The following is a 14,928-nucleotide window of genomic DNA, read 5'->3' on the forward strand; positions in this document are numbered from 1 at the left end:
AAAATATTCCTAATTAGCCACAATAGAGTATTTAATGTCTCCGTATTTGAGCTCATTCAACACATTTGGCTCTGTGTTTTTTTATGCCGTTGAACTGGTCTTTGGTGCTTTATGGCCTACAGTTTGTCAGCTTGTAATGTCGCTGGCTTCCAAGAATCGCACGATGAGCGCTGACCTCCATAGCTCGTTTCGCTCTTCTACCAAAACGTATACGTATATGGAGGCAGTTTGTAGGCTGAGTGCCTGGCCTGGCCAATTGACGGGCCCCACAAGCTACACGTTTCACTTTCAGCAACATCAACAACAATGCCGTCGACATCTTCATCTTTGGCGCATCCAAAAATGGCAGCAATTGTAAATTTGTGGACGGTGCGCAGGTGCAGAAGGCATAGAGAAACACATGTTAACTAGCCGGATTTGGGGCTTGGGCAGGAGAGGATGTTTAGAGCAGGACCGAATGGGGTACAGCAGGTCGCGTCCGTTTGTTTTTGGCCGCAAATGTCAGGCTATAAATACCGAATTGGTATTGCAATGGCAATTGCAATTGGCCAAAATGCGTTTTTTTTCTTAGGTTTTCTGGCCGCTACACATAATGCAAATATGGACATTTGTGGCTGTTACTGTTACTCTCATTGTAGCTGTTGCTGCTGCTGCCTTTGCCAATTGCCTGAGTTTCGCAATCGAAATAAAGTTGCACTAAACGCACTTGGTGCGGCTGCTGCAATTGCCAATTGCATTTACATTTTACACAGAAATTTACATTTGGTTTCTTATGTTTTTTTTTGTGTTTCGTTTTCATCTTTTGGGTCATGTTTACAAATGTTTTGCTCTACTACTTTTGGTATGGTTTTTATATACCCTGTAGGTTTCAGAGTTTTTAGACATCTAAAAGCCAATGGAGACTTCTGCAGGCATTTGCCGACTACTCTATAAGCTCCAGTTGAGCTTGAACTACTTCTTATCCCTTACACACATTTTATAGGGTATCTCACCTTCGCCCTTCTTCTGCTTCGCTTTCTTTTAAGCGCATTTATATTTGCATTTAGGCACTTGATGATGTAATTTGGCGATTGTTTTTCTGGCCAGCAAACAAACAATTAACACACAATTTCCAATGGCTTATTAATGACATAGCTAAGACTAGACACCCGTGTGTGTGAGTCGCTGTTTTACTGTACTTTCACCCACAATGCGCAGACAATGGGCATCAAGTTTTTTTCGAATATAAAAGTTCGGTCATTTGATATGGCTAACAATGGATACATAAACACAAGAGACAGGCAGGCTCACCTGCAACGATCTATTTTTGATGTAATAAGCAGTGAAAAGCTTGTATATAGAAAAATGTTGATTCTCAATCGTTCGCTTTCGAATGTGCCACAAGCGGCTGCGGCAAGTGCCACACACACAGGTATAATGGGAATGATATCGAGAAAAGGGAAGAAAGAGAAAGAAAATCGAGTTATAAGTAATTTTTATTGAACGTTTAGCGCAGCTAATCGATTGCATAATGCATAAGCGATGCATGAGGCATTGAAGCTGAGACAATGTACATAACATATGCATGCATGGATAACTTATGGCTGGCACTTGGGCAAGATTTATGGGCAAAGTGCGAGGCGTTAATCAATAGAAACGCAACGAAGACGATTCGAATCAATGAGGCGCAAAGTGCTGCTGTATAGATCATGGGGCATCAGCTGCGGTCACAGAACCATTTTCAGGCTTAACTGTATATTTATGATCACGTAAATAGCTAATGCTGAGAGCTTGCTAATCAAAGGATATTTTACATCTGTATGAAATTTCTGCTTTCAATAATTTTTCTTTTTTCTGTATTTTTATTTTGGAAAGTAAAACTTGTTCAGCCCAAACTCATTTCACTCTTCACATTTGACATTCCCAACTCTTTGGGTCATAAATTTGAAATGTAGCTCACCTCGCATAATCCTTACATCAATAGCTTGTGGCCCCTGGGGTGCGATCATAACACGTGTAGCCCTATAAATAATGACATTGTAAACCTTAGGCAGCTACCGCACATCTAATGGCTGCTCGTCTTAACGAATTTCCCCAGCTCTATTATTATTAATATGCAATCGAATTAATTTATGCATAAAATGTTAAAATTTATTTACATGTGGCTGAGTACAGCTCATAAGAAATAAGAGCTGAGCAAGGGGGCTGGCGACTGAGGCCCGACGTTGAGGTAGTCATAGACCATAACTCACTGGGAATGAGGGGCAGCAGAGGGTGGGAGACAGCGGGATTTAGCCTTAACACGTGAACATTGTATTATATTTATAAATATTAATTATGGGCAACCAAATGGCGTCGTTTTTTCTTGTTGTCGGGGGAGAAAGTGCGGCGCATAAGTGGAAACATTTGTGTGCGCCTGAGAGTGTGCTCAGTGCAAAGTGATTACAGCAGCAGCAGCAGCAGGATGACTAGACAAGCAGAAACGATATCGTTTTTCTCAGGATTGTCACCTTTCGATAATGAGCTCAGCCAATTGCTGTACAAATGTTTCGAAAGTCTTTCTTCTTACATTTCCCAACTGAATTGGTGGCATGTCTTACATATTATTCATGAAAAACCCAATCAATTGGTTTCAGTTTACCTCTGCGCTGGGAAAATGCTAATCAGCGTGGGAGGTTTGTGTCCACACTATGTCAGATTCTAATTGGAACTCAACGATTGCTGCTCTTAGGTTGTATAGTTTCTAGCTAGCTTCACACGCAACCAAATTTATGGATGCTGAGTGTGTGTGTGTGAAATCTCTCTTAAGCCCATTGGTTTCTCAGGCTTAGCTAACTTTGCTAACTAATACTAGTGCATGTGTTTGCATAGCAGAATGTATTAAATATTTACGAATGAGTGAAAAAGAATAGATATTTGATTAAATATTTTGGAAAATATTAACTATATAAAATTATTTTTTAGATATATTACAAATTCAGAATATGAATTCATATGAATATTATATTATTTCATATAGATATTAATATTTTTACTTATATTATATATACTTATATATATGTTAGTAATTGAAACAAAAATTATTTTCTATATTAAATAATTTATTTATAATTTTATTTGAAATTTAAACCTTAAAATTTAATAGACAAAATATTTTAAAAAATTCGTATTGACAAAAGCTTCAAATTTATTTTAAATTAAGTAGAAACTAGACTGTTTATACCGAACTAGAATATAAATGCTTTGTCTAGTTGGTTAAAATTTCTTATTTGAATTTTAAATATGGCAATTGACATCAGTATAAATGTAGTTCCTATATAAACAACTTTTAAATTAGTTTCAAAAATTTAGTTACGACTTAAGTACGTTGATTAATAGCCTTCTCGTTTAAGTAGACAAATTGATGCAAGCAAATTGCTCTACTTGACGCACATGCGGCACAAGCTGACGTTTTGTGCTGCAAGCATTTATCAAGCAGCAATCCAGTTCAGCCAAAAACCAACTAATCGAAAGCACAAGAAAATGCATTAAATTGAAGCATTCGTTTTGCTGGCAGTTAGAAGTCTGTTTGAATGGTTTGTTTGCTGGCAAATTTACTGAAATGCCATTCATCAGTCGCGCTCAAATGAAAACATCAACATAACAAATTGAGGCTACACAGAAAAAATGTATGAAAAAGTGCGTGTCGTGCCAGCCGAAAAGCGAGTTGGCCCAAAACGCATTTGGCACTTGGCAAGCGGCGTGACATTTCAATTAAAATGCTAATTTCGTGGAAGAGTGGAATTAGGTGGCGGGGAGGCATGAGAACATGGTACCAACATCTTGTTAAAGCCTGGCCGAAAAGACATAGGTGAAACGCTGCTGGCAACTATTTAGTAAAGTAAATTACTTTATTAGAGGCAGGCCGTGGGCTTGTAAAAGGCGTGCCATGCAGCTCTGTTGGCTGCAAGTGCATTAATCAAGGCCCCCACACACAGACAGACACACACACACACACAGAGTCACACTTAACTATCGCCTATTTGGAACCCACTGCATAGGCTTAGATATATGCGCGCACTTCATGCTATTACACTCACGCCCTGACACTCGTGACTTTTCTAAGTTAATTTATCATATATATGTAGATATATATATATATATATATATATATATATATATATATATATAGGTTTTGGTTTCTTTCACCATGCGCAGCACTTTCTCTATGCCGTTCTCAGCTAACTGCAGCGTATCTTCAACGGAAGTTTAAAAATAAAACGCTGTCAGAGCAGGATTGCCAGGCAGCCCTTCATTTTCACAATTTTCACGGCACTTTAATTGTGACACGTGACGCTGCGGCTGAGACTGAGGAAATTGAATTGGGAAATGGATAACAGTTGCCTTAGAAAGCTGACAATTAATCTCAGCAGTTGCAGCACTTCGGTCTTTCTCTCTCTCCCTTTCTCCCTGACTGCCTGCGTATGGGCGCACTTTCAATCTTACATAGGTGGGCTTTGAATTGGGAATTAGAGAAACTATTTCCAATTGGAGTCTGCTGATAGCTGGTGTATGCGTGTGTTCGTGTAAGTGAGTGTGTGTGTGCGTGGGCGAGTGTCGCAAAACATGCGATTCAATTAAGTCTGTTATCGTCCCGTTTTTTGCCTGCTAATCAATCGATACTCCAAAAGCAACCAGCTCATGCATAATTCATAATAAAAGTTGTCAAAAATATGAAGTTTTTAATTGTCTAAAGTCTCTAAGGAATATACTAGAAACTATATATAGATAGAGCATTTATATGCAATAAAAAATATTTGAAAACATATTTTTCACATATTTTATACAGTTTTTTTCTTCACTTCTTAGATTCTTCTTCAAAGTATTGTGAGTATATAAAAAATATTAAAAAAAAAAGTAAAGCTCATTAAATAAAATGTAATTTTATAATGCCTAATCAGAAATATTTTTGATATATTTTAAAGTAATTTTCAAAACGGAAATTAAATTTATTATTTAAAATGTTAATTGATTAAAAATATATTAAAAATCTTTATTAAAAATGTCTCACAAAAATTACCTTGTTTATTCCCAATATAAATTAATTAATGTTAAATTCCGCTAAGAGCATAGACAAATTAGCTCAGAAATCAGAGCAGAAGAAGCCATAAAATGCCGGCAAGCGGCCCACCAGTCGAGTCCAACTTGCAACAATAGCCACAAGTTGCAAATGCAATTGATAAAAAGGCAGCAAACGAAACGAAATAAAGCAGCGAAAATCCCCAGCGACAAAGCAAATGAGACCCACTGCGCCGAGAATCGGTGGCCCCAAACCGGCCTCAAGCAGGGATCGTAAAGGCGCCAGTGCTGCAGCAGCAGACAAAGCTGTCCAAGTGCAAGTCGAAGTTGCAAGTTAAAGCTGTAGTCGGAGCTGCGAGCTGAGAGCTGAAGCAAACACTGTTGCAACATGTCAAAATAAATCAATTGATTGATCTTGTTTTATTTATGTCCAATTCAATTTCGATCAATGAGCAGCGCACACGAATGCAGAATGCCAATGCAGCCAGCGGAGCGAGAATGCAAGCAGAGAAGGAAAGGGAGAGCAGTGAGTGAGCTGAAAAGAGAGGGAGAGGGAAAGAAAGACAGAGCAGTGCGTGCTGCTTGACACTGGCGCTTGAGCTGGAGTGTTGGCCGGCGGCGCGCGTGCTTAAAATTTGTTTCTTTTTTGCTTAAGACGTCACAGCTTTTGAAGAGAGAACAGGAGAGACATTTTTGATAAGACTACAGTGGAATAAAGGGAATATAGAGAGCGACATTCTCTTCTGCTTATTTATACAAATGCAAGCAACTATGATGTGGAGCTCTTTAGACAAAGATAAGCATAAAATGCCATTAAAACTCTTTATAATATTAAATATGTAATAACATTAAGTCTTAACATTTTTAAAGAGAACAAGACAGCGTTGGTATCGTCGAATCGGAACATAATTAGCATTACGAAAATGATCATGAAAAATCATATTGTTAATGATCATTATCGTTAATGATAATTACCAGTAATAATTATGTACACAAACGTTCATTATTCTTAATGATCATTATCGATAATGATCATTTTGACAAACTTCATTATTATTATAACAATTGGTGTTTATTAATAATAATTAAAAATAACTTAAATACTAAACATTTTATATTTTTAACATTTAAACAATTAAATATTTACTAAACAAATATACAATGTTCAAATACAAGAAAAACTTAAATATATATTGTGTACATAATAATATAATTATTTAAACAATGACAATATTTATTAAATAAATACAATTTAACAAAAAAAAAAACTTAAATTTATTCACCACTTGCACTGCACTGCACTGCGACTGACCCAGTCCAGGTCATACACTTGACTGATCGCCACAGCCTCTGCAGCGCCCTTTTATACCCCAAAGTCACTCAAAATGCAACTCAAGCAGAGCTCTGCTGAGCCCTTCTTGAGTGAGAATTTGCACTTATTTTGTATTATGTTAGAAGCGGAAGGGAAGGCGAACAGATAAAGCTAGCACAACTTGACATACGATCGGGAATATATATGCTCAACATATTTACTTCATATATAAGTGAATCAAATGTTTTTTTCTCTCTGCTATTGAGCACATTTATTACTGTTTTAAATGTTTTTATGTATCAATATTCAGCGGCATATTTCATAAGTTTATATTCAGATAATAGCTGTAATTAGTAGTGAGAGAGGAATATATATTGTTTTTTAAGCAATAAAATAAGAAGTATGCTTAGTATACAATTATTTTTTATTATCTAACCCAAACTTTTGTATAAAATATATTAAAAGTATATAAATAATATAGAAATATATTAGAGCTTATTAGAGCTTATTATTATTAGAGCATTCTTTTATTGATTTTTAATTTTTATACATATAATATATCATTTTATAATTCAATTAAAATATTAATATTTTAAAAGCTTATATTCGGAGCTAAAATATATTAAAATATTTTTAAAATATTATTTATTATAAATATAGAGAAATATAGGAGTTTATTCAAAATATATTTTGCCAGTTGTTTTTTTGCTTATTTATTAAAAATAAGAAAATTACCCAAAATTGAGAGTGAATCGTTTACACTTATGCCTTTATTACCCTTCTAGTGTGTTGATCAACAATGTCTTAGTACATTGACTAGAAAAAAGGATCTTCGACTAAATCTAAATATTTTTCATTTACTTTATTCATTTCAGAATCCTCATCATATCATCAAACTTGAATTAACTTGACTTCAAGCAATTAGTAGTATTATCCACGCTTGATGTAATTTAAAAAAAGTTCATGCTGGCCAATTTCAAACTGAATAATGTCGATCTCTTATCTTTATCTTTCATATCATATAATTATTATACCATTAAAACATAACTATTTTGATGATTTTTTTTTTATAAGAAGGCGCCTAAAACTGTGCTTTAATAACATTTCGCAAATGAAAACAACAAAAATCTCAAATGGAGAGAAAACTCTGCATAATCAACAAGTACTTATCATATTATATGCAATTTGAAATGGAAATAGATGTGGAGCTCAGTATCTAGGAAGCAAAACAAATGTACTCCGTCGTATTTCCTTTAAAGAGCTTTGAACCCTGCAGCGGTAAACGCGGAGAAAAACAAAAACCAGACGCAACTTTTGCCATAATCATGCAAATTTCACCTGTGAATTTGGCTCTGTCCAATTGCATATTTTGTCATATTCAGAAAGTCTATTAAATATGTGCATGCCATGCAAATGTCCAAACGATGGATAACACAGTCAGCACACATAGAATGGAGTTATGGACCATGCCAAATACCCAGCAGGTCAACCGCAGCCAATGGGGTATGAGCGAACGTTCAGTTGCCCAGTGACAACGTCAGCTGCATTGCTTGGCCAGAGCACAAGCCGTGGCTAACACAAGCTGGCTTTAAGCTGCATGCAAAAGTAGTTTAATGACCATTGTAGGGTAGTCATTGAGCCACTGGGGCTTAGCCAATTCGGTGCAGCAACACTCATAACAGCAACAACAGCAATTCAACTGCAAATTCAACTGCATTTTTTTGCATTTCATTCGTAAATCAATAAAAATCAAATAATACACAAACTGCGGGATCAATCACATTTATGCTAATGCAACTTACATAATCTGCTATGGTGGTGGGGGCCAGTTGTCTCTCTGTGTGTGGGTGGTTGGGTGGCATTTGCGCGCAAAGGGGGAGGCAGCTGTGCTGTGCTGCCATGACAAATTCAATTCAAATTTTGTTTTGACAAATTCGGCGAGTATTTGAAAATGCTTAGATAAGCCACACGCAGATTGCCGATATATGTACATACATATATGTATATATGTATACATATTTGCAGAAGTATGAGTCGATATACATATGAGCTGCATGCAAGTTTTGCAATTATAACAAATCCGAACGGGCACAATGAACGGCGCATATGTTTGGTTCTTGCACTTTCACTGCTTTAAAATGCATACCACCTACATTTTGTTGTTCGCTTTGCTTCGGGTGTTGGACGGTTCGGTTCAGTGGCCAATGGCTGTGGCTGTGATTGTGATTGTGGTTGATTTCAGGGGGCGATTGAACCACCGTTAAACATTCTGCATAAGTAAGGAAATTGTTACGGGAAGACGAGTTACTGATGCGGATGCTGTGACCAGCAGCGGCAGATCCCATTGTTCTACTGCTGAATTGCAAATCGCGCTCATAGTTCGTATACTGTTCGATTCGGTTGCAATTTGCCGTTTGTTGGGGCAGGCAGCCAACCAGGCAGTCATGCAGCCCCCAACCAGAGGCAGTCTCAGAGTCAGAGTCACACAGCATCAGCCGCTGCCTCAGCCTCAGCCTGAGCCTGAGCATCTGCTTCAGAATTTAGCTTCAGGTTCAATCAACCCTCGTTCAGCGTTTAGGTTATTGACTTGCCCCACATGGGTGTGTGGACCGTATCGTGGTCAATGTGGCCTTGTCGTTTGTCCAGGTTGAATGTACCGTTGTGTCTTTGAACTCTCTCTCTCTCTCTCTCTCTGTATGTCTTCTGTGTTGCTCAGGCACTGTCGACCATCAACTATGGCATAACGCAGCAGCCGCTGCCGAAGTCGCTGCCGCAGTCGCAGTCGCCATGCCAGACACTCAGACGACGCCAATGAATGAGACAACGAACTCGCTGGGAGATGCCGCCGAAAAAAGAAACATATCACTCCAATAAGCAAAGAAATCCAAAAGCCAGTCGAAATCGAAATATACCTGACACGATCTTTCGCATGCAAATCGCCCTCAGAGATCACTGAGTTCGCAAAGAGAGCAATTAACATTACAAATTTTTGGCTGCTTGAACAAAAAAGGAAGAAGCTGCCAATTAGCATCGTGTGGAGCAGAAGAGAAGAATCGATATGCAAAGAGCGTAGACGAGACTTGAATGAAAGCGATCAGTGATCGTGCTATGACAAAATCCTTGATGTCAACGTTCGTTGATCTCGAAAATGCGCTGGCGATGCTCAATGCTAGAACTAGCTGTTGCTAAGTCGAATACAGATGAAAGTGAGGTTTCTACAAGGAGAAGATGTGCGAGATGGACGTGGAAATGAACTAGAACTTAAGTGATATAGATTATAGATATTATTGAAGGAAGATTGAAGGCAAGCTATGCATGACTAGAAGCAAATAATTGCTAAGATCTGACTTAGCTGGTTGAAAGACTGCTTTTAGAGAGTAGCCAGGTTACAACTAAAATTGAAAGATATTATTCACCTCTACCAACTCTAGTGGTTGAGTGGATAGATACTATGCTCACTATACTACATAAAGTGCATAGATGATATCTCCTACTATTATTTCCCCAGGTAGACTTGTAATATAATATGCATACTCTCATATATATAAATGATATGCAGATGATATCCATTATCATTGTCATTGCTTCTAGATTCTTGCAGATTCTTCATATCTGCTGATCAGCCAGCTTTTGATCAGCTTGATCAACTTAAAACTTTTTCATTTTCAACAACATCTTCACATTTCCCATAACAATCCATGTCCACATCTAATTATTTACAAACTAAGCATTGCCCTTTGACGCCATGCAGCTGTAGTCGCATGAAACTTGTTGGCTGATCCCACAAGCTCTTTGGCTAGCTGGCTGGGAAGCGACGTGGCCTGGCCTGCGTTCGGGTGATAAATAAATTCAGGTATTAACTTGCCATATATTTTCATTATATGCGACACAGAAAGTCGTGTTTTATTTCAACACAAGTGGATTTTAATAATAAAATGTGTCTAATTTGGTACCCACTCGCCAGCGAGAGCGGCAAACCTGATTGCCCAACACCTTTTTCCCAGGTGAGGCGGCGCGCCGACCGACTGCCTGACTGCCTGACTGCCTGCCCACTGCCCAAAGCTAGATGCAACTTGTACACTGTATCCTCTGTGGTACGTGCGAGGCGTCAATGCTTCATTTCCACTGTCATCTTAACTTGATTGCAAGTTACGAGCGTGTTGACAACAACAACAACAATAACAACAATAACAGCAATAGTAATAATAAGTGCAGAGTCTCGCTCCATGCTAACGGTAATTGTTGTCGCGCATGCGTACGCTCGCTTGAGGTTATGCTGAGAGGTTAATGCCTGCCGCTGAGGTTATGCCCATGTGCGGGCGGCTTATTAATCAATGCTCCAGAAAATTGCGCAACTCTTGGCAGCTCAGCCATGATTCATGCTTAATTGGAAGGGGGATTGGATAGCCCCATACCCTAGCTGCAACAGCCGTGCAAATCTCACCCAGTTGTCAATTTCACAGACAACACATTTCAATCAAACTTTGCTGTGCCATAAATAAACCAGCAACTGGACAGAGCCTCCAGCTCGCATAGCCCCCCATGCACTGAGCACAGCTTTAAAGACTTGTGCTTAAATTACAGTTTGGGTTTGTTGTGATCGTTGTTGTTGTTGTTGTTGTTGCTGTGCACGCCTAACGTTCACATTTTCCACATGAAATTATGAAGTCTCCATGGCAATTAATACGCATGAACCAGGCCCGAGACTCAGCAAGTTAGAGCTGGCTCTATGGCGGGTGCTGTCGTCTCGCATGTCAATTTGATGGCAATTAACTTCGGTTAGCGTTTTGTTTTAATAATAAATTTAATGAGCTGCCAAAAATGGTTGCAAATTTACGTGGCAATTAGCGAGCAAAGCGACACTTGGCCAAACAGATCGTGTGGTTGGTCGGTCGCTCGCTCGATCGGTCCAGCCGGTCGCTCACTAGTTTGGCCTGCTCCATATTGCTAATGAGACGCTTTTTTCTTTACTGTGCTGCGAGGCTTGGTCACAGTTGGCTGGCATTTCAAGCCAGTAGCCAGAGGAGCGCTTGGCATGTGCATTTGGCTGTTAAATATCAAATAAATTTAACAGCAAGGTGTGGCCACTGGCCAATGTTACACATCGGCTTTCCATGCGCTGCACAGATTCAAGCGGAAGAAAAACCAGCCTTTGGCTGTGTAGTGATTGGCTCAGATGGTTTACCCTGAAGAGCACTATGAAAGTGCAGGTGTATGCCTAGCCAGCGGTTAGTGTGGGAAGTGTGAGATCTGCTTTTTTGGCATAATAAATATTGTAACTCCAAAAAATATCTGTCATTACATGAGCATGCAATCAAACCTAGATATGATATATGTAAAGGAATGAAACATCATTTTCTATTATCACATAGCAAAAATTGATATTTAGAAAACACTTTGAGCATTTCTATATCAAACAAATGTAAGCTTCAACAATTTCTTTCAGTTCAGCTAAAACAGAAAATGCAATAAATTTAACTTTTACTTAATTTAGTCTCCTTTATACTTTATAAATAATTAAGCAACACTGAAAATAAGTGAGCTAATAACAGTAATTGTAGCAGCATTTGTAATCGATAACTCTTATAGCTTAGTAAATCGAAACTAGCAAATTTAGCTGCTATCGATTAGAAATACCTGAGAGTTAATCAAGCCTTTAGCTGCTAAGCGAACTACGATGTGAAGAAACTTTTAAGCAGCGAGAAGGACATACTATACAAATTGGTAATGTAATGACGTAGCCTTAAAATGCTTGAATCCAATATGAAATGCTGAAGATCACAGCTTGACAGGATTCACATAAACTGGATGCTGTACAGCTGCTAATTCCTAACTCACTGATGCCGCTCAAACTGAAAATAAGTCACGGATTAAGTCAAGATCAAGTTCAAGAACGTCATTTCAAGAGTTTTGGTAATATATATTTGATGCCAAAACCAAATGTACTCAGTGCATGGTAGCTTACCTAAGATATAGAAATACAAGCGTATTCTGTTTACAATATCTGTGCTTTCGTCAACTTGTATGTTTATATATATATGTGCATATGCATATACATATTTACATACAACACATATTGCATATGGTATATATTACATATATATATAAGTATATATTATATATATAGTATATAGTGTTTTGAGCATGGTAACAATTGGTTCGCCATAGTGCCGATGCTCGACTAGAATGCATGAATCGCCGCGCCAAGGATAAAAACCTGAAGTGTCGCCTGGCTCAGAAGAAGCTGTCATGTGTGTGTGGAGGGAGGTAAAAAAGAGATTTGTATTAGTGATGGGCGAGCACCTGCCGTGTAGTCATCGCCTCACCTCATCTGCGGATGATAGCCGTATTGGTCGCGCAGCTCGACCTTGGTAATGGTGCGCTCCAGCTGCTCGGGCACCAGATCGAAGTGACGCGCCAATATCTTCCAGTGCACCATGTTGAAGTAGTTGTATTCGCCGGACTCCTGATAGTCGCAGATGATGTAGTGCGGATTGTCGGCCTGGCGCCGAATCCAGAGGCGTTCGTATATGTGAAAGCGCCAGCCGCGTTCGGCCAGCTCGGCGGCAGCCAGCATTTGCATCATGTCGCCCGGATATGTATAGAAAAAGAAGAACAACAGCTCCACTTCCATCTGATCGATCTTCGGCTGTGGCAGCTCACGCCCGCCAGCGGGTCTATAGTACAACGGCACATCAAAGTTCACCTCATGCGGAGCGCAGCGTCCGCCCTGCAGCGGCCCGGCGAAACAGGCGTGCAATTTGTTTGCCTCGCAGGCACAGCAATGCGCATCCACATTCAGACCCGCTGCCTCATGGCCAAAGATATGTGACAGTAGCTGCGGATGCTGCTGTGCCGCCTCCAAATTGCTCGCCAATCCGGCGAGGCCATAAGCACTTTCCATGCTGCTCTTGCTGGAACGCTCAAAGCGTCTGTAATTCGGCTGCGGCGGTGTTATGTCAAAGGTCACGCCGCCCAGCGGCACGCCCATGCGATTGGTGCGCAACCGCCCATAGAATTTGGTATTCTCAAATCCAGGCGGCGGCCCAATGTTGGGCACTGTTTCGCATCTCTTCTGGCGCGTCCAGGCGCGTTGACTCACGCCAGCGGCCAGGAACTGTTTGTCGAAGATGCCGCTGCTGACACCCTCGAAGTAGTTCGGATACAAATCGCTGTCCGGCGAGAACAGCTCGACGGGGCTATTATTGAATTCGGTGGTGGCGGCCACAAGTGCCACCGCTGGCAGCTCATGCTCGAGGGTTTCGTGCTCGCTGGAATAGGAATTGTTTTTACAGCCGTTGCTGCTGCCGCTGCTGTGCAGCTCGACGAGCAAATCCGGCACCGGCTCCGCGTCCAGCACGGACAGGGCACGCTCGCTAACGCTGTCCGGCGACGGTGGCTGCAACACCTCCTCGTCATCGTCGTCACTGATCATGGCTGTCCAGTCATCCGGCACGGCTGCACAGTTGCTGCCACGCAAATCGTCGTGAGTGCCCGGCAGAGCTGGGAAGTCCTCCCGCAAGATGGTAAACTTTGGCGGCGGCGGCGTCGCTGGTGGCGAACAGTCGGGCCTGGACATATTCTTAACCACATCCACGTAGAGCGCCGAGGAGTTCAGATTCAGTTTGGTCTCTGTCTTCTTTTTACCCTCGGCGGAGGCCGCAGCTGCCGCAGCAATGGCAACAGCTGCCGCAATCGCCTTTGCATTGTGACGCTTCATTTTTGATTGGACAAGAACGAAATTAATCCAAATGGAAACAGATGATTTGACTGCAGCTTTCGAATGTATTAGTTTCTCTTTCCGACGTCTCGTTTCCTTATTACTTTTCGATAATAATTGACTTGACAGTGCTGTCAATGTCAAATATTGCGCACACTGCTGAGCAATCGCTGGGCTTTGTGATCGATAGGCAAAGCCTGGCGATAGCTTCAACGAGCTCAATTGACTTCTAGATGAATGTTATAGGGACTAACTTCAATGTATACACAAGAAAAGGTAAAACCTATGTCAATGAGACAAAATTGAAATACTTCATAGATTAGCAAAGCCTCTTGAAGCGCTCAGAGTCAGTCGAACATTGCGATCGATAGCCACGAAGCCGTCGATAACATTCAAATTGTGCTTAGCGAATTTCGAGCTTGCATGTTGATGTGTGTATGTGTGTGCGTGTGTGTGGGTGGATGCTGCGGAAATTGCAATAAACCAATTTAAAAGTCGAATCATAAATTTAGCTAGCTGCCTAGACGCAAAAATTCACCTGCACTTGCCGCCAGGTAACGATCATCAGGTTATGCAAAGAGTTATAAAAACTGTGAGTGAGAGGAAAGCAAGGGAGAATAAAGTTGAGAGTGAGCGGGAGAGAATTACAGGCCATTAACTTAAAATGACAACAGCACAACATAAATCTCTGGACCAGCCGCACTTAAAGGCAAATGTCTGGAAATTGACAAAAGGAACGCCGCATAACCATAAACTGAAGACTAAGACTCGCTGGAAGCTGCAGCCGAGTGGCGGCCATGGCACGGCTGTGGAGTGTGGGCGGCGCAGGCGTTGGCATTGTGCGCTAATAGCCCAAGCA

General features: G+C 40.3%; 1 protein-coding gene across 1 annotated transcript; it reads right to left on the reverse strand.

Annotated features, from left to right (window-relative positions):
• Positions 1 to 12,463: 12,463 nt before the first annotated feature.
• LOC111601146 (probable NOT transcription complex subunit VIP2) lies at positions 12,464 to 14,178 on the reverse strand. Its single transcript, XM_023317613.2, has 2 exons — positions 12,676 to 14,178; positions 12,464 to 12,593 (listed from the first exon to the last, which is right to left on the reverse strand). The coding sequence occupies exons 1-2, from the start codon at positions 14,067 to 14,069 to the stop codon at positions 12,584 to 12,586; spliced, it is 1,404 nt and encodes a 467-aa protein (XP_023173381.1). The 5' UTR covers positions 14,070 to 14,178; the 3' UTR covers positions 12,464 to 12,583.
• Positions 14,179 to 14,928: the final 750 nt, after the last annotated feature.

This window comes from Drosophila hydei, unplaced genomic scaffold (assembly GCF_003285905.1).
Source record: "Drosophila hydei strain 15085-1641.00,03,60 unplaced genomic scaffold, DhydRS2 tig00008114-arrow-pilon, whole genome shotgun sequence".
NCBI lineage: Eukaryota > Metazoa > Arthropoda > Insecta > Diptera > Drosophilidae > Drosophila > Drosophila hydei.